Raw genomic sequence first — 19,864 nt, 5'->3', positions numbered from 1 at the left:
GCAGGCATGGACATAGTACTTCCTCTGTCCCCCATCATAAAGTACTTGGTGTATACAGTACTTCCTCTGTCACCCAGCAGAAAGTACCCAGCTGGTACCAGTACTTGCTGGTACATGGAGGATCTGTGCAGGACAAGAGCATCCTGCACAGATCCACAGTTGCCAATGTACACATCAATAAGCCTCATATATTATAGAGTATTTTTTAACGACAGGTAGATACAGGGAAGATTCTACCTTGCTGACATGCTTCAGCTTCATCTGTAGTCTTCCTCAGAGTGTCGTCATCTGGTTGTGATGACACGTCGGTCTTTATCAGGTGACCGGCCAGATGAGGCTCTGAGGAAGACTACAGATGCAGCTGAAACATGTCGGCAAGATAGAATCTTTCCTGCATCTACCTCTTGTTAGAAAATACTCTATAATATATGAGGTTCGAAAGAACTTTAGAATTTTACAAAACAATGTCATTATTCTATGTACATAATGTTTCTAACTTGTGTTATTACTATTGTAGGTTCTGCTGAAGTTTATTAAATAAAGTTTCCTTTATCTTCTGCTTGATATCTCTCTTTACTCGACAGTGTAAGCGATATGTGTATTTATGTATTTACTCTCACACAGTATAAGCCATTTATGTATTTATTCTAAAGAGAAATTACAGCTAATGATCGGAGTGCTTAACTGTAGGATGTATATTAGACAAATGTAATAGAGTACATATTAATGACATGACCAGAAGGATGACAACAAGCAGCAGGTATGTGAAAAGCTGGTTACTTCATTTAATAAACATCAGGGATCTTCAGTAAAACAGTAAAATAATTGTTTGTATTAGTCGGACATTTCTGATCAGCTGCTTTCATTGTTCAAGGAGATGAAGAGTAAAATAAAGGCTGTATAGGAGGTAGAAGTAATAGTAACACTGTCCTATACACAGAACTATACACTGTACTTTAAACAGTACTGTACATGGTACTAAACACAGTACTGTACATTGTACTATACACAGTACAATACACTGTAATATACACAGCATGTATGCAACAGAAAAGGTACTATTTTACAATAATGTTCTAAAATTTAGATCATCATATAAAATATCAGGTACAAATCACCTTCCTTGAACCTGAGAGACAACAGGCTCCTCCTCCTCCTCCTGAGTTTCAGGGTCCATCATCCAGCCATGACAGCCACCGCGTCATCAAGTACTCGTGTTCCAATTCTCCTTTAACGCCGATGCGCCCTCGTAAATTTGCATTTCCGCACTTCCGAGGATACCTTGCAAGTAGTTACTCGTGACGTAGGTGAGTACACACTGGCGCTCTAAGAATTGGAAAACGGCCTAAGAATTGGGTAAGTACTTGGTCTCCCACTGATGACGTTTCACGGGTACATGAAAACACAAGTGTTGGGATTTATGGTTGATTATTAGCATTAAATTACTGTAAGTAATAGATTACTGAAAGTAATAAATCACTGGAAGTAATTTATGAAAAATTTAAATTATTAATGGAAGTAAACAGTCATTTACTCATTAACAACTCCTAAAGAAATTGAGTAATTACTTAAAAAGGGAAAAAAATGAATAAATTATCAAAAATTATTTATTAATAAAAAAATTATTAAGTTGCATAAATGTGTTATTTATGTATTAATAATAAATCGGGGCACCACCAGATAAACTGGAAATAGCTAATACCAAAATATCAGTCTCGTTTGTAAAAGTTTAAGTTAGTTAATATTTCTGCATAAAATCTAACAATCTTAAGTAAAATGGAAGATGTGAGATCCGAGCACAGACTGTTACAAACCAGTGAATTGTCAACAATAAATACACAACAATCACCAAGAACACACAACATCTTACACGGAGCTCTTATCTATTAAACAGCAAACACTATGTACAAAGTGTGTGTGTGTGTGTGTGTGTGTGTGTGTGTGTGTGTGTGTGTGTGTGTGTGTGTGTGTGTGTGTGTGTGTGTGTGTGTGTGTGTGTGGATGGTCTGGAGTGAGTGGGTGGAATGACCTTGAACGTCCACCAGGTGGAGGCAGACGTCGGCGGGTCAATGCGGTGAGTGTGACGACCACTAGGGGCGTGCGGCGGCAATGACTTGATGTGTCCACCAGGTGGATGTCACGAGGGATTGCGATGACCCATGCGACCACTAGAGGCGTTTGACTCGCTCTTTCTGGGGACGCGGCGATTGCTTAGCGGGCAGATAAACAAGACGGTCTCGGAGCGAGGCAGTCTACCGAGGGCGTAACAAACGGGCGGTTTTGTTGGCCCGATTCTGAGCACCGGAGTCCTAAGTGGAGGTCGGGACCTGCAGTTAGAAGTCTTGTGATCAAGGCAGATCTTCCCTTGCAGCAGGTAACACCTTGGTGCTACATGCAGTAGTGTGTGTCTGTGAAATTAAGATCAGATAAGGGGAGAGCGCAGAGCTGCAAGGAGATCCGGGTTAGTGGAGAAAGGGGGAGAATGAGAGAGGATGAAGATAAGAGAAAGACAGAGAATTCTGCAAGGCTCGGTTCTGAACCCTGGTTCCTCCACACAGAGCTCCCAGTGGGCCTGGAGCTCACTTGGACCTCTGGTTCTGAGGTGGGAAACCAGAGTCCTGGACTTGGTTGGTGCGCGTGAACGTGCGAACACAAACAGATGCTGCGACCTTCTGAGCGGCATATTGAAACACATTGCACTTTCAACAGAACATCATTCGAAGTATTCTCTGCCCAGACAAAAGCTCTCACACCATCCGGTTCTGCTGTTGGTTCTGGGAGGCTGTGGTAACTGGTTGTTACCGGGTCTGAATTCAGCGTCCTGAATTCAGAGGCTTGGCTTCAGCTACAGGAGTAGACAGCTGAGAGGATGATCTTGGAGAGGAGACGATGGCTCTGGTCTCCAGAATCCCCCCAAAACAGGAAAAATACAGGAAAACAGAAGATGTAGTCCAAACTGGGTCCTGCTCGTCCAGCGGGCTGGTCTTGATGTTTCTTCTGTTCTTTTGCTCTCTTTACCATCCTGAGGCAAGCAGAGACTTGTGTCTCCCTCGATGGTCAGATTGAGAAGCAGAGAGAATTGGTTTGAAAAGTTTCACCAGTCTTGAATTTCGGACCCCTGTGGTGTTTGGGTCGGATTCGACCATCCTCATGGGTTATCAACCTGGGGGGTCGTAAAACTGGCTCGCTCCCCTGCTGTTTTATGGCCTGTTCATTGCCCCTGGTGTTTCTCCTCAGTCAGAGAAACTTCTGGAGGAGTTCACTGGAATCTTCAGCCTAACACAAGTATGGGTATTGGAAAACGGCCAATGCTTTCAACCTTCCTTCATTAGCAGATAACCTCCACCTGATGTGATGGAGCTGCCGCCTTCAGCCTGGAAGCCACAACCACAACCTGATACAGTGAGGCAGAGAGGGGGCACTGCAGCTCAGCTCAACAGAGAGAAAGAGAGAGAGAGAGAAAGTGTATACAGGAGAGCCAGAGAACGAGAGAAAGAGGAGAAATTTATATTTTACCTGCAAGTATATCCTCCAGCTTGAGCAGTTTGGTGGCTACTGGTCAGCCAACATGACAACCTGCTGTTTTGCTGCAGAATTACTTCTGTAGTCGCAAGAGCTGAGCTGCTGCCCCATCAGAAAGTCAAAAAGGACCACTTTTAAAGAGCAGTTAGATCAGCTGAGTTGCTTTTACCCTGTTGAGGTGATTGAGACCCCCACCCGTCCCCTCCATCATTGTTTTCCACAGGAAAACATGTGCATATTTGACCATCCACACATCATCAAAGCTGACTGGTGTTTTAGAATTTCCCCACTCTTTAAATCATATTTTTTAAAAATTAAAAAACAACATGCTGTGTGAACGATCGGCCAAATACGGTGCCTTTACATGAAACTGCGTTCTCGTGTGGACAGGTCGCGAGAGTGGATTTACACTGAGGTGTCCCCATCAGTCCTGACTGTCAGGAACCGTTCAGTCAATCAAGCGTGTTGTTTTGAGACAAGTCAAAGTCATTTCTCGTGCTCAACAAAGCAGGACTGGCTGGAAACATGATACATGGGAACAGACTCCTTCAGGGTTCAGAAAAAAACTAAACAAAGAAACTGTCCGTCATACAGAGGACCAAACTGTTGTCCAAGTATGATAGCTATTGTACACCTTGCATTGTCCTACAGTGAGTGAGAGAACTGGTTTGTTATAAAAATAAACCTTAATTCTATCAGTGCGCACGAAAATACTGGTTTGACCTGTCTACAAACAAGTTTTGTTTTACTGGAACTCAGGCGTCGTTTCAAAGAAATGAAACGTAATCACATCTGATGTTTAAATACAAATGTCAAGTAAAATGCAAATGTTACTCTAACAAGCCCAAAGGTTTCAATCCTAATCACAGAAGAGTTGATGAAGGATTTAGAGCTTGTTTTGTTTGTTTTATTTCAAACATAATAAATAAAACAAAATGCTGAATACAACAAAAATGAAAACCTATGCTTGAATAAATCATATCAATTCTCCAGTCAGTCTGTTTGTATCCTGGGATTTTGTTTTTTAATCAATCACATACTCAGAAACATTCAGAAATCTATACCATCACAAAACGAAGCAAAAGACAGAATGTAATATCACAAAACAAAAAAACAACACCTAGTGCTTATTCCACCTTCTTCTTCTCTGTACTTTTGTTTGTAACTGCTTCATGGTTGGACTGTACCTGAGCTTCCTGACAGTCCAACTGGTTAGTACATGTTAGTACCAGATCGATCAGTACATAATAAAATACCAGTTTGATCTGTTGACACAAGTACTGTTGTCCTGGATCCACTCATTCTCATGTTATTATGAAGAATTGAAAGTGAAAGTATGCATATTGCTGAAATGTCACACAGTCATTTGCTGGAAGGGTGCGGAACAAGATTTATGACGTCACCATCGCATTCAAGCCCAATTCACATCAGCTCTTCTTGCAGACAGGACGGAGCAACTTCACCATGGACGATTCAACCTAGTAGGTTACAGTTTTATTGGTTTTTAACTTAAATTTAATACAGACATTGTCTTCTACTCTTTACATGCTGATTATTTAATCTTAACTGTAGCTGTCATGTGGATGTGCACTTTTTCACGCTGAATGTCTTTTCTTTTCTTGTTACCTTCAATCAGAGGTAGTTTGATCCGGACTGAGTGTGAGAGAACTGGGAGTGAAGCCAGGATGGAAAGCTCAGACGAAGAAGAGGAGGTAAACATAGTACTGGGTAACATAATAATATGAAGAATAAATGAATACCATAATAAATTAATATTTGAAGTACTGATAAACATTTTGTCAATAAATAAGGAATTCCCTGATGCACTGGGGACTTTATCTGGTCCTGAGAGGACGGAACAAGACTCTTCTGAATATGACAGTAAGTTCTCAGACTCTCTGAATGACACAAACCAAAACCTCCTGACTATTGTACTGTTATAATGAAATACTGAAAGCTATTTGTCTCCTCTGCTGATAGATGTTTCTTCGCCAGAAGAAAAAAGCCCTGTAGACAGTGAGGAATTGAACTCTGAAACCAAGAGCTGTGTTAACTTAACAACTGCAGAACGTGGAACTAAAAACACAGCAGCCCCCATGTCAGACTCAGCAGGTAAGTCAAAAAGTAAAATGAGCCCTTTGAAAATGAAAACTGTGTGTTTTTACACCATCAAATCAAAATGTAAGATGTTTTTAATCCATGAAACTGTTGTCTTTAATAGTCTCAGTGAGGATCCCGCCAGTCAAGATAACAGTCTCTAACACCAGCAGTGAGTCACTGTCTCTGCAGTGGGACACTCCTGCTGATGAAGTGGAGAGTTTTACTGTGACCTGTTACACCGAGGGAGAGATTGAGCACCGAGTGACCACAAAGACCAACAGCGTGACCCTCAGCAACCTGAAGCCAGCAGTGTGTTACTACCTCCACGTTTCTGCACTGCTGAAAAATGGAAGTCAAAGCATCCCGGCCACGACAACAGTTAAAACAAGTAAGTCAAACTTGATGAGGACAGAAAACATGTTGTACTGAAGGAAAACACTATTTGGTTGAGAGTCCAAACTTTTTTCACTGAGGATCACATACCAAAAACTATATAAATAGCAGGGTTACTCAATGAAGGTGATGAGAATCACTAAAATTGTCTGAAACTGTATGTCCCTAAGTTCAAAGAAATCAAAAAAAAAAAAAAAATCCTTTCAGTTTATTGTATTTCTTTCTCAGCTCCTGAAAAGAGTCTCTGTCTCATAGATGTTACCCACAGTGGAAATTCCTTGATTTTTTCAGTGTGAGAAGGATGTGTTGTTTGAAATTAGGAGGCGGAAGGATATGTCCTTTATTTTAAAGGGTGCCCTTTGTTTATGAATAGTGGCATCGTACATGATGGAGTTTGGATTGTATATTAATGTGTAGAGTGACAGGTTTGAACACAATGGTTTTTAAAGTCAAATTGGGAAGAACGAGAAGATAAGTAGGCCATCATATCTATGGAAGAAAGACCATCTTGTTTGTGTTGAGCTGACAGAGATGGGAGATGGTTTATTTTTTTTCCAGAATTAAATTGTTGTTGTTAGTTTCTTAAAGGAGCAGTGTTTTTAGTGACATAAACTGTAAAATATCAACATTTTTCAGTATCTATTTTGAAGGAAACTGTTGGAGCTAGGTCGTATTTTGGATATTTATCAGCAGAATTTAGCTTTTTTGCAAGTGTTTCTATTTTGAGAAGCTGTAAAACACGTGAAGAACCTGATACAGACTCGGACACAAAACAGAGTTACAAAGACGCACTTGATTAAACTTAAAATTAAGCAAAGGCATCGCAAGGGCCAATCCAAAAATGACTTTATAGGGTAAAACACAGTTGGTGCATGAGAGGACACGAGAAAAATGATGGATGACTGTAAATTTTGACAACAAATTCTGATTTAGTCTTGGCCTTAGATTTTTCAGTAATACACCATTAGGTTTAGTCTTATTCTAGTCATCTGAAACCTTTTAGTCTCAGTCTAGTTTTAGTCAACTAAATATCATAAGAGTTTTAGTGGACTAAATCCACAGTGGACTTAGTCGACTAAATGTTTCCCCAGAATATCCGGTCATACGAAATATCAAACAGTCTGTTAATGAATGGTATTCAAGTTCCAATATGTAAAACAAACAGATCCAACAGTTGTAATACAAAACATGTATTTGATTCTCAGTGTCAAAACCATGACATGGCATTTTAAGAAAAGATATTCTCATAAAATCTCATAAAATAAGCACAACTCAAGTTACCTTTATTTCTCTAGCACTTTAACACTCCTACTTATTTCCACTCGGTCCATGGTTGTCTTTGTTATCAGATGTCTTATGTATCTGTGAGGGTAAATAAATGAGGAAAATTGTTATTTTATCATCTCTTGCCCAATCTTCTTAGATCTCTCCCTCCCTCACGCACACAACAGATATAATTGTGATGGAGCGGCTCCATCAGCAACGGAACAACACACGGACACGCACGCGCTCGCCCGCACTCCGCTCTGCTGTTACGCAGGCAGCGGAGACCCCAGGGGTGCACACTTGGACTGGCTATGTTTTACCTGCGCAAACATTCAAACTTCCGCACACACACACACACACACACACACACACACACACACACACACACACACACACACACACACACACACACACACACACACAACACTTACCGGTGACATGACGCCGCGGAGCTGGTGACAGGCAAGACGGGGTGGAGTTAACCCCGGGTTTATAACGAAGCCTGAGCGGGACTATAGTGTCGTGATCATTTGGTGTTTGGTTTAACTTTTAATTTTTGTTTATAAAAGGAATTATTATGTGACTTTATTTGGAAAATGTTTTTGTACATTTTATTAGAAAAATGAACTGACCTAAAAGTAGGATGTGATTATTATTTGTGTTATGAACTTATGATTGGTGAATATGTCTCAATCACACCCCTGGGAGGGGCGTAACAGTATAAAAGCAGTGGGCAAAGCTGCAGACGGGAGTCATTCCTTGAAGTTGCACTGTAGAGCAACACGACTCAGCCTAGAAAAGTTTTTTTCAAACCCACCAGCTAAAGGAAGAGCTGGGATCATGGTTATGTTTTTCTGTTCTTATTGTAAATATTTTTGCTCACTGTAAATAACGAGCACCGGCACTGTTTGTGGGACAATAAAAGGAAAAAGTCAACTTGCCATTTGGAATTGCGGTGATTGTTCTTTGAACGGGAGCGAACCCCGCCACAATAATCAACAAATACCTTGCATGCACACACGCACGCACGCGCGCACACACAATTCACTTTGAGCACATTGCATATTTCTCCTCATATTAGTTCAGAGAATCGATTTTCTAATCTCATCTAATCTAATCTAGTTTCTAATATGTTCGCCTCATTTTGATTTGTTGACTTAAGTGTCAGTTATTCTTCGTCAGTCTTTGTATTTATCTCTTACTTTTAAATTGGTTTTCATTAAGTCTTTGTCCGTGAAAAAGGTTCGTTGACAAATATTTGTCATCATAGTTTTAGTCAACAAAGTGAACACTGCAACACGAAGGTTCAAAGACAATCTGGCATCAGGAACATGAGAAAGGAGACACGGGTGAAACACATTAGAGAGGAGTCAGGTTTTCACACACAGAAGGAAGAGGCAGGGATTTTCTCTCTGCTTGTTTCTATTTGAACTGACCACAGAACCTCTGACTGAGAGCATTAGGCCCCACTTGGGTCCGTCTCACTAAAACACCAAAATTATTACGTTCAAAATTTCCCTTAAGGTGTACATTTCTATGCTCCCAAAAGTATACCAAATCTACTGTCTACTATAAACCCAACTGGCACATTCACAGTTTGTGTCAGGACCTGCTCCAACCGTGGTTAAATTGTGGGTGTTTACCCGTCTCGTCTTTCAGTTTCAGCACATCCAGTTATATCTTGAAACTCACATGCGTCGTCTCTGTTTCAGTTCATGTCTTCCTGCCCTCCTTCACTTAGTATTGGAGGAAGTTTGGTATGTTTTGTTTTGTATTCTGGCATTGGGATTTTAGTTAATGATATTCGAATATTAAGAAATTGTTCAAAATCTGTGAGCCACTTTACTGAACGTTGACTCACAAGTCAACACGTCCAGTAAACTTGTTCACTTGCTCCAGTCAGCTGAAGAGGTGTTCAGTGTGCATGGTTGAGTCAGCTCACATGACTCATGAGGCATTCAAAGAAATGTACATGCACAAACAATACAAAACAAACAGTTTTACTGTCTGAAAACAAACAAACTGAAATCTATAAGTCCATAAAGAAGTCCATTGTACACACAGATACTGCCTTAGCATTGGAGAAGCACAACATAAAGAGCTGTAGACAGTATGTAGAAGAACAGAAGCATCATGGTTTTGGGCAGAATAAGATGAACGGGGAACCAGCAACAAGTGAATTTGCTTCAGCTAAGTTCAATATACCGTTTATAGTTTTTGCCTTTGCCATAGCAATAGCCATGGTGACCTTTGAGGTGGATGATGACATTGTGTCGCCACTGTTATGTGAGCGTACAGAGGTATCATCCTTTTTTCTTACTTTAATGCTGCCATTTTGAGACATGTTGATGATGTCTACACATTAAGACAAAAGGCTGTTGTAGAGATCACGAAAGCTGTAGCGTTAGCCACTTGTATCTTCAAACTGAGTAGTTTTGGGGTTATTATGCATCCCTCCATAGCCACACTACCATCTATTCACTGTCTTGGGCCATCTTTCCAAGCAGCTAAACATTTCCCCAAGAAACTCCATGTCTCAGGATCCTCAGGTGCAGGTGTAAGGGTCTGTGTCTTTGTGTGTTTGTCAAGTCCGTTTCTCGCACTGTGTTCACTTCCTGTTTTGTTGTGAAGCCTCCGTCTATCTGTCTCTGTGCTCGATTGTCATTGTTGCTTGTCTTCATGACCCCAGCCCTCTTCCTGTGTTCTCCTGTGTGGACTTCTCATGTTTTGGATTTCTCCGATGTACCGACCTTTGCCTGGACCTGGATTGCCCTTTTGAACGCCGTCAGTAAACCTATTAGTTTAATAATCATTGGAGGCTGCAGCCGTGCAAGGCGCTGTCACTGGGGGCAGTTTGGTGTTCAGTGTCTTGCCCAAGGACAGTTCGGCATGTAGGCAGGCAGAGATGGATGAGATAACCGCTCCACCATCCGAGCTATGCCGCCCCAATACTTAATTTTGTGAATCTAGAAACAATCTAGAAACAGAAACTTCAATCAGGGGTTCTGCTTTGTTAAAATATTTCAGTAATGGTGAATTTACTTTGACTCATATTGCAAATTTTACTCTTTCATTGATCTAAATGTGCATGACAAGATCCATCACATTCACATGCCATTGGAAACAGAGTCCCTTGCTGGTATTGCATTTACGCATGGATTACAGAGACAGAATCTTGACTCTTCACATTTGCATGGATTCTGACTTATTAATTTCTGTCCACAGAGACCCACCTGGAAAGTTTTTTGGAGGATCTGGGATTGAAGAACTTCTACACACAGAAACTGTCACTAAGTAAGTTACTTCAGATTGATGAGAAGACCACAGATGATGAACCTGCCAAGAGTAGATCAGACCTCTCTTGGTATTTTTTAAAGAAACTGATGATGGTGAATGTCACAGCCAGAAATGTGGAATATACATCAGAATGTAAAAGTGGTGTGTCAGGGAATGCTGGGTTAGATCTTGATGATCTCATGAGCAGTTCAGACTCTGCTGACATGTTAAACCCTCTAGACATAATCACTGCTCTCTTTCTGTGTTCTGATGGTTTTGTGCAGCAGGAATTAACCCTCAAAATGTCCATGTGTCAGTTTCCTGTGCCTCTGCTGCTTCCTGATTATGATACAAAGCAGAGCACACTGATGGTGTGGGCTTTGAGAGACATTGTCAAAAAGTACAGACCGAAATTGCTTTCTGAATCCAAAGGTTTCATTGAAGACAGAATGGTTCTGTCTGAACTGCCAATGATCTCTTTTGTGAGACTGGGGAAGTGCTCTATGTCCAAGTCAGAGACCCTCAACAAGCTTCTGAGCAGCTCTCAGCAGTACCATGACACCTTTGTTCACCACAACATGGACTGTGGAGACAGTCCACGAAGAATATCTGATGGACTGGCTGAAATGACTTGGTACCTTCCTTGTGGCAATGAAAACATTGATATTTTCAACCAACCAGTGGCTTTAGCTAACCTCAGAGGAGACATTGGCTCTTTCGAAACCCAGTTCTCATTTTTGTGTCACACATCTGCAGCAGTCTTTGTTTTCTTTGACAATCTAGAACCTGAATGTAAACTACTGACGAACCAAAACACAGAGTCAGAGATATTCTTGGTGGGAAACTCTCAGAGCAGGAGCTTTAGTCGAGATGCTTTAAAACAAGTAGCAACTGACATGTCCTTGACAAACAGAAACATCATTTTGAAGACAAAAGCCATGAATGATGCAGAGTTTGTGAAACGTCTGAGAGAAGCAGTAACTCGTGTAGTTGAGAAAACAGAGATGAAGATGCGAATCGAGCAGATGGCTGAGGTTGCACATGAACTGGGAATCAGAGTGGATGAAGACTCTCCACAGTGCCAGGATGGAAAGAGAAAGGTAGATGAAATCACTGATGAAATTCATGACATCCTTAAGTACAAAGAAGATCAGCTGCCATTGCAAGGCCAGATATGGAAAGATTTGACTTCTTTAGAGAAGGAGGAGATTCGACTTCGAAACATTGGATCTGAAAACATTGAGAAGTACAAAAGCGATCTTAAGGTGCAGAAAGATAAACTGCGAAAGAAACAAAACTCTTATGAAACTTCCACAGCAATGACATCCTTTATCAGTGGAATATCAAGCAACGCTTTAGAGAGATGCTATTTTCTGAAGTGGATGCGAATCAACCTTGATAACATGTCTCGCATAAAACTGTCTGGACTGAGGGAACAGTACAAAGAAAAGAGCAAGAACTCTGAGAACAACGAAGAGATCAAAGAAATTGACCGACAGCTTTCCAACAGTTCACTGGGCACTGAACACTTCTTCCGTGAAATGGGTCAAATCTATGAAGCTTCACGGGCTCTTCCAGAAACCCATCTGTCACGTGAACAATTCAATCATCTGCCCAAACATTGTGCACAGCTGCTACTTGATGGATTTCCTTTGGAGCTTGTAGATGGGGATGCTTCCAACATTCCTCTGACATGGGTTAGTGATGTTCTCTCTCAGCTCAATGACTTGGTTCGTCCTAAGAACAAGATACTGGTTGTTACAGTTCTGGGAGTTCAGAGCACAGGGAAGTCCACTCTCCTGAACACCATGTTTGGAGTGCAGTTTGCAGTCAGCAGTGGTCGATGCACTCGAGGTGCCTTCATGCTGCTCATCAGAATTGATGAAAAGCTCAAAGAAGAGCTCAACTGTGACTTCATGATGATCATTGACACTGAAGGTCTGAAGTCGCCAGAACTCACCCAGCTGGACAACAGCTATGAACATGACAATGAACTGGCAACACTTGTTGTGGGGCTGAGTGACATCACTATCATCAATATTGCAATGGAGAATTCAACAGAGATGAAGGACATCCTGCAAATAGTAGTGCACGCTTTCCTCCGGATGAAGGAAGTGGGCAAAAAGCCAAAATGTTACTTTGTTCACCAGAACGTGTCGGATGTTTCAGCCCACGAGAAAAACTTACGAGATCGGAAGCTGCTCTTCCAACAGTTGAACGAGATGACCCAGGCAGCAGCTAAAATGGAAAGAAGAGAAGAGAACAAGAGCTTCACTGATGTGATGGCGTATGATCCTGACACTGGGAACTGCTACATTCCTGGTCTCTGGACTGGAAACCCTCCGATGGCACCAGTCAACACAGGCTACAGCGAGGCAGTCTATGAGCTCAAGAAAAACATCATCCAGCTGCTGGGAAACAGTGGTTCATGTGTTAACAATGTGTTGGACTTTAAAAAATGGATGACAAGTCTGTGGAATGCAGTGAAGCATGAAAACTTTCTTTTCAGCTTCAGAAACAGCCTCGTAGCTGACGCTTACGTGAGACTCTGCACAGAATTCAACAAATGGGAATGGGAATTCAAAAAAGAAATGTACAACTGGGTCACAAATGCAGAAACAAAAATCTCCAATTTTGGTACACTTGCTGCTGAATCCCAAACATCTGACTTGGCACAATTCCACAGTCATTTGAAAACTCAAGCTGTCACAGTGATGTCTGACTGGGAGTCAAAACTACTTGACAATGTGACTCAGTACTTCAAGAAAACAGACGGTCATGTCTATCTGGTTGTAGGATACAAAGAAGAGTTTGCAAACAGTGCAAGAAACCTTCGAAAAGAAACTGAGCGGTCAGTCCTCAATCAGCTTCAAGCAGCAGTGGAAATCAAACAGGGGATGGCAGAGGTCGACAGAGTTAAGAAAAATCACACAAAACAAATTGAGAAAGCAGTGTGTGCACTGATTGATAAATGTCGAAAGAAAAAGGTTCAGATCGAGAGCGATGATGAGCTTGATGAGGAATTCAACAAGATGTGGACTGAAACACTGGAAGCTCTATCTTTTACAGAACAACAAGCGACAAATGTTTTTGCAAATGTTTCTCAGTGTTTAAGAGCAAATCTGGCACAGAGGGGAAGTCATGCTCAAGAAATATTAGACATAAAAAGACTGGAAGATTGTGGGAAGGAGCATTTTAAATATACAGCAAAAGGATTATTGAACACAATAAAAAAGGTGCTTCACATTAAAGATCACACCAAAGTTGCACAAAAAAATGCTGACATCATCATCGACACTTGCACACAATTTGTGGCTGAAAAAATAGTTAAAAAAAGCAACTACCATGCCACCTACATCGAAGAGATGCTACAGATCATTGACCAGCATCTGGAAAAGAATCAAGATCTTAAGACGGACACTGAGTTTGAAGTTTCCCTGAAACAGCACATCTGTGAATTTGCAGCCAGAAAGTTTCAGAAAATGCACAAAGACTTCTTAGAAGAAAACGATCCTCGCAGATGTTTTGTGAAAAACAAGGAAAAGTTTTGTGCTGATTTCAAAGATGTGTTTCATGAACGAGATCAGTGTCAGAAGAAAGCTGAAGAGTTTGTGGACAAATGCTTGAAGCCTGCTGTTGAACACTTCATCAATCGTTACCTGGGTGTTTCCATTCAAGATGAAATGAAGAAGAAGCAGGAGTTCAGCACACGAGTCGCTTTCCAGTACCACATTTCACTAGATTTGTTCTCAAAGCAAAACTTTGATGACTATTTGAGGTTCACTACCTCCTATGAGAAATATGTAAAGGAGTGGATCCTTCAAAAAATACAGGAACATTTTTCAAGTCCTTCCAAAATGTCTGAGTTTGAGAACCAACATCTTAAGTCAAGTGTCAGCCACATCAATGAAGCCATCGAAAAGGCCAAAACACAAAACAGAGGGAATGTGCAAACATTTGTGGAGGACATCTGCAAAGGACTTGGTGATACACTGGTCATTTCCCAGGATGCTCTTGGTGCATTCATGATCCTGAACAATGCTGACCAGGACAAGTTTGCTGAGTGCCTCAAAATCTCTGTGAACGACATGAAAGAAACTCTGACAGAAGAGTTCAAAACCTCAACCTTTGAAAAGAAACTGCAGTGTCTCCATATGCAGCCTCAGAATGAGCTTTTCAAGTCAGTCATTGCATGTGGTGAACAGTGTCCATTCTGTGGTGTTCCCTGTGAGGCTGGAGGAGAAGCTCATACTAAACACCATGCTTCATTACACCGGCCACAAGGTCTGGGTCGATACAGGTGGAGTTCGACGAAAATACTTGTTACTGACATCTGCTCATCTCTTGTTGCAAGTGATGTTCGTTTTCGCTGCCGTCAAAATAACAAAGAAAGGCATCCTTACAAGGATTACAGAGAAATATTCCCCAATTGGGATATTTTTCCAGATACAAGTCTTGAGGCTTCAGACTACTGGAAATACATCATGACCGAGTACAATGATGAGTTTGCCAAACATTATCATGCAAAACCTGCTGACATTCCTGAAACTTGGGGAAACATCACACCTCAGCAGGCTGAAGAAAGCCTGAAAAAGTCCTTTAACATGAAGTGAAACTGCTCATCTTCATCACTTATTCTGAGTGTGTCAAGTGACAGCTCTATAATTTGTCTGTTTTCTATATTATTTTTCTTAAAAATCTCACATGAAATCAAGTGACTTATATTGTCACTACATAACTATTTAATCACCATTTACACTTAAAAGAAATTCAAAAAGGAATGCTGTATGATAGACATGGAAGGCACATTTTTCTTCAACTCACTCAGGAATAGTGATTTTTCTGATCAGAAAATTGTTAAAATACAAAATGTGTAAGACATCATCATGGCACTTCTTCCTCTGACCAACTGAGAAACACAAAACAAGCCCTTTGAACCAGTCACCACCATTTCTACTTTGATAGATCTGAGGTATTAGAGGTGAAACCATCAGAGCACAGAGGTATTTTACTTTATTTACTTTATCACTTTTAATATGTTTCATAACTTTATTTTGTGATTATTTTGCTGAGGAAACATTAAAATGTCCTTGTGTCCATTTTGACAACTGTCAAATTATTGTTTTGAATCATCTTTATGGATTTAGTGAGAGATGTAAACATGATACTGGAAGAAACAGTTTTTACCAGATTAAGTTTGTGACATGTGACCAGTTTTTAAATGTTTTATTGCTGTTATAAAAAAAACATATGATGCCAAGTGTGTTTTTGTTCTTTTGAGGATGTAAAATTTCATCCAGTTGACTTGTGGCATCATCATCTTGTTTCAAGTGATTGTGACTTTCCTTGCTGAAGATTTTAAACTTATATATTTGTTAGTGTTTACTCTGATAAAACATACTTTAGAAACATATTTTGAAAACAAAAAGTGGAAATGTTGAAATGCTGTGTCTGCAACAAAGGTTGAGCCGATGACATCATGATGTCACGTCTGATGAAAATGATAAAAATATCTGAATGTTTTTGTTGATTTTGAATGTTTTAACCTTAATCCTACATGGTGATATTTTTCAAGGATGAACAGGATCATGTTTAACTGCTGGAGTCAATAAATGAAGCAAAATAAAGCTGTTTGACCCTCGCGGCTGCAGTGAGTCACTTATTTTAGCTTACGGGGAATCCAAAAGTCTCAAAATATATGTGTTAATAGTTTGTTTTCAATCACTTCATGCACATTTCAAAGCGAATTCAGGAGAATAGAATGATAATGAAGAACCCACCTAAGAAATGTACCACCAGCTGCCACTGCATAGTACAGGAAACTGATAGTTAAGAGACAGTCAAGTCATTTTTCAGTTTAACTTTCGCATTGGAAGCTAACTTCAGTTTCCTTCTTGACATAAAGTCACATTAAACATCAAATTACATGAGAAAAAACACATATAAGCCATTTTAGCAAAAACCGAGTAACTCCAACACTACATTTCCATCACTTGTGCTCTGCTCCGTGGTGCTGCACACACAAATGAGGTATCAAATGAAAACTGAGACTGTGACGAATCCAACACTACCATTGTTGTCCAGCTACACTTAACAGATTAGCCAATCCGCTGCAGAGATATTTTGTCCATAGCTGTGACAGATTAGACGGATGGATGGATGGATAGATAGATAAGAAATGTAAAAGGGCAAATATGGTACCAAAACCTGCCAAAGAGGCAATTCTGGAGTTTCGCCTGACCAAGCTCCACCAAAACCTCTAATTTTACTCTGCTTCACTCGATCAGAATCAACCTTGGCAGGGATGATGTTTACATATTTTAATATCATTTTTGATTGATTTAAAGCGGCAACCGCATCATTCCAAAGGGATATTCATTCTAAAATACAATCTTTCATTTATTCTGTGTGCCATCTTCACTTCCTCTGACCCAGTAACATATAGACGGACACACATCTGAACAAATCTCACAAGTGTTCTCTTCATTATGACACCAAAATGAGTCAGAAACACTTTACGTTTGCAGAGATATACTCTATTCATTTTGGGTTTGTCATTCTTTGAGCAGAAGCTTGAGAAAGAGGCTGGAAACTTTGGGCCGCAACAGGTTAACCTTAATTCTACTTGGTGACATTTTCAAAAGATGTGCAGGATCATGTTAAACTGCTGGAATGAATAAAGAGACAAGACGAGCAGACTGGCTATGAATGTCTTTAATGTTTCCCAGATCAGAATCACAGCATACAGCGTATAATAACTTCTAAAGTAAACAGAAATATCATCACCTCATTTATTTATAGTTTTAACTTGACTTTTTTTTAATAATCATCTTTTTTTTTTATTCCATTATTTAACATATTTCTTCATGTCAAGTTTTAGGTTTCTGAATTCAACAAAGAGTGTAAAAACCAGACAACAGGTGCAAATTTGCAGTGGAGACTGAGCTGAAGGTGGACGAGTCGTGTGACGATGAGCTTTCTGAGCTTTGCTGCTGTTTCAGGAAGTTGAGATGAGAATAAAGTGAAATGAAGCTGTTTGACCCTCGAGGCTGCAGTGAGTCACTTTGTAACGCAGCAGAGGCCGAGTGTGGGCAGGTCCAGTCCGGTCCACAGGGGAACGCACGCGCTCAGAGTCTGACGGACTGAAAAGAGCCTTCTGCTACGTGACATCACAGCGAGAAGAACACGAGCACACTGCGACACAGTGCGATGGATGAACACAAAAAAAGTCACACCGCCCGTGTGATGGCGTCACTCTCCGAGGAGACGAGGCATCTTATGGTTTCAAAGCCCTCATGTCTGTCCCACTGGTGAATTAGGTGGCTACATGTAAACACTGCTACATGTTCAGGGAGCTCACATTTCGTCGGCCGCACTCGTGTTTTTGTGTCTGACTTGGTTTACAACGAATCACCGAAAGGCAAAAGTTGGCTGACGTCAGAGCTCTCAGCCTGGGAAGTGTTTGTAGGAGGGTCAGTGACAGATCAGGTTTTGGAAAGATAAAAACCTTTCATAACCTTGTTTCAACAGCATCAATCAGACGTGGGAAATCTGCTTGTCATTTACAATGAAGCGTTCTACTAAAAGAAACATATTTTAGCCTATGGGGGGCTCCAAAAAGTCTCTAAAAATATATGTTAACAGTTTGTTTTTAATCACTTCATGCAAATTTCAAAGTGAATTCAGGAGAAACACCAGTATTTGGTCTGACCACTGTGAAAACTATTTAGAGCAATGATGCAGGGCAGTGAAAACTAATATATTTCAGGAAGAAAAAAGAAACTCCAGGATCTTCGGCCCTTTGCTGGGTGATGATGTCAGTGGAGAGAACTTCTGCTACAATATCAAGATGCTACAGGATGCCCACGTCATAGTGAGAAACATGAAAACAAGCTCAAACAAAACCTAATCGTGGCAAACGGGTAATTACTTTGACACCTCAAGCTGGTGGACACTCTTTTTTTTTTCTTGTTGCAAAATGCACCTGTTGTCTTTGTTCCCCCATCACAAAATAAGCATATCATTCATTCACTCAAAAAGCAAAACCGAAAAAAAAAAACAAAAAAAAAAAAAAAACAAACAAACAAGAAACTTAATATTTACAAATATTTTGTTTGTTTGATTCTTACACTTAAAAATGTACAGTTTTGATCCTCATCCAGATGTTGTGTTTGTCTTCATCTCTGCCTCCTGGTTTGGTTCAGATTCTTCTTCTCATGTCCAGTGTCCTCATGGTGGGCTGACTGTGCTCAATCTGTCACAATGGCTCCCTCCAGTGGTAGTTTATAAAATAGACAAAGAGAAAGAGCCAGGCCGGGCCAAACCTCTTGTTTCTATTCCTTCCTCCTGTGATTGCTGTCACTGCCTCGTCATCCACAGGAGTGAGTACAAAAGGGTCCATATGGACGAATCAGTTCCCAGATTAGCAAAGTGTCCTTTCAGCAAACACACCGTGGGTAGAAACACTGCAGAGCCTTTGAATGTCCTTCATCGGAAAGATTAGGATCAGTTTTATCCTGAACTTTCTGGTTCCAGTTTTTACATTTAAGGCTGTGAGTCCCTTATGGTGTCCAGTTTTCTAGTCCATCATCTGTCTCACAGCACCCCTCCACGTCAGTTGATTTACATTGTGCACATTTCCTTTTCAGTGGGCTTACAAAATCTTTGACAGGGAGAAGCCATATTATATATATATATATATATATATATATATATATATATATATATCCTTTTGTGTAGGCAGTAATAAAATAGAAAACAAACAAACAAACAGGCTAAAGCTAGAGCACAAGCAAAGACAGCACCGGTGACTAACTTCTCTCCCCATGTAAGCTACCATGTGGTCCCGTGGGCTCAAAACAGCTGCGCTTCAGTTCAGTTCACACACCAGAGCATCGCCTATGAACCGTATTTGACATCTTTATTAGAAAATCAGTTGTTGGGGGGGGGGGGGGGGGGGGAGCTGCTGGCCCATCAGAAATGGAGCACATATAAAGAGCAGATAGAACAGCTGAGTTGCTTTTACCCTGTTGAGGTGATTGAGACCCCCACCCCTCCTCCACCACCACACACGTTGTCCATCTTTTACTCCGCCCGGCTCTGTGTCACAGGCTGTGAAGGCCCACCGGTTGCCCTCAGTGTGCTTAGAGTTTAATTTACAACTGGCGAGCTCACGAAATGCGTCACTGGCTCAGTGAGCTGACCTTTGAGTGTGAGGATACGAGCGGAGGTGAACCGAGGTCAGTCAGAACTTGTGTGGAGCGACGCTGACACAGTGAGGTTTGGGTTTGTCTTTTCTTTTTTTTTT

General features: G+C 40.8%; 1 protein-coding gene across 2 annotated transcripts; it reads left to right on the top strand.

Annotated features, from left to right (window-relative positions):
* Positions 1-4,898: 4,898 nt before the first annotated feature.
* On the top strand, positions 4,899-16,193 carry LOC308123802 (interferon-induced very large GTPase 1). Of its 2 annotated transcripts, none has more exons than XM_080486487.1 (6): positions 4,899-5,003; positions 5,159-5,234; positions 5,334-5,403; positions 5,503-5,634; positions 5,744-6,010; positions 10,507-16,193. In XM_080486487.1, exons 2-6 carry the CDS (start codon positions 5,208-5,210, stop codon positions 15,168-15,170), a joined length of 5,160 nt encoding a protein of 1,719 aa, XP_080342613.1. In that variant the 5' UTR covers positions 4,899-5,003; positions 5,159-5,207; the 3' UTR covers positions 15,171-16,193. The 2 variants fall into 2 exon arrangements, with proteins under 2 accessions (XP_080342613.1, XP_080342614.1); XM_080486488.1 differs by having other exon boundaries at positions 4,942-5,003; positions 5,159-5,250.
* The last annotated feature ends 3,671 nt before the right edge of the window (positions 16,194-19,864 follow it).

The sequence above is a fragment of the Lipophrys pholis genome (genome assembly GCF_963383615.2).
Source record: "Lipophrys pholis genome assembly, chromosome: 18".
Taxonomy (NCBI): Eukaryota; Metazoa; Chordata; class Actinopteri; order Blenniiformes; family Blenniidae; genus Lipophrys; species Lipophrys pholis.
This window is presented reverse-complemented; position numbering and strand designations above follow the sequence as displayed.

Coding starts and splice junctions, on each gene's coding strand:
- LOC308123802 (XM_080486487.1), top strand. CDS start 5,208: ATGGAAAGCTCAGACGAAGAAGAGGAG. Junction 5,404..5,502: donor AGACTCTTCTGAATATGACA/GTAAGTTCTCAG, acceptor CTCTGCTGATAG/ATGTTTCTTCGCCAGAAGAA. Junction 6,011..10,506: donor CACGACAACAGTTAAAACAA/GTAAGTCAAACT, acceptor TTCTGTCCACAG/AGACCCACCTGGAAAGTTTT.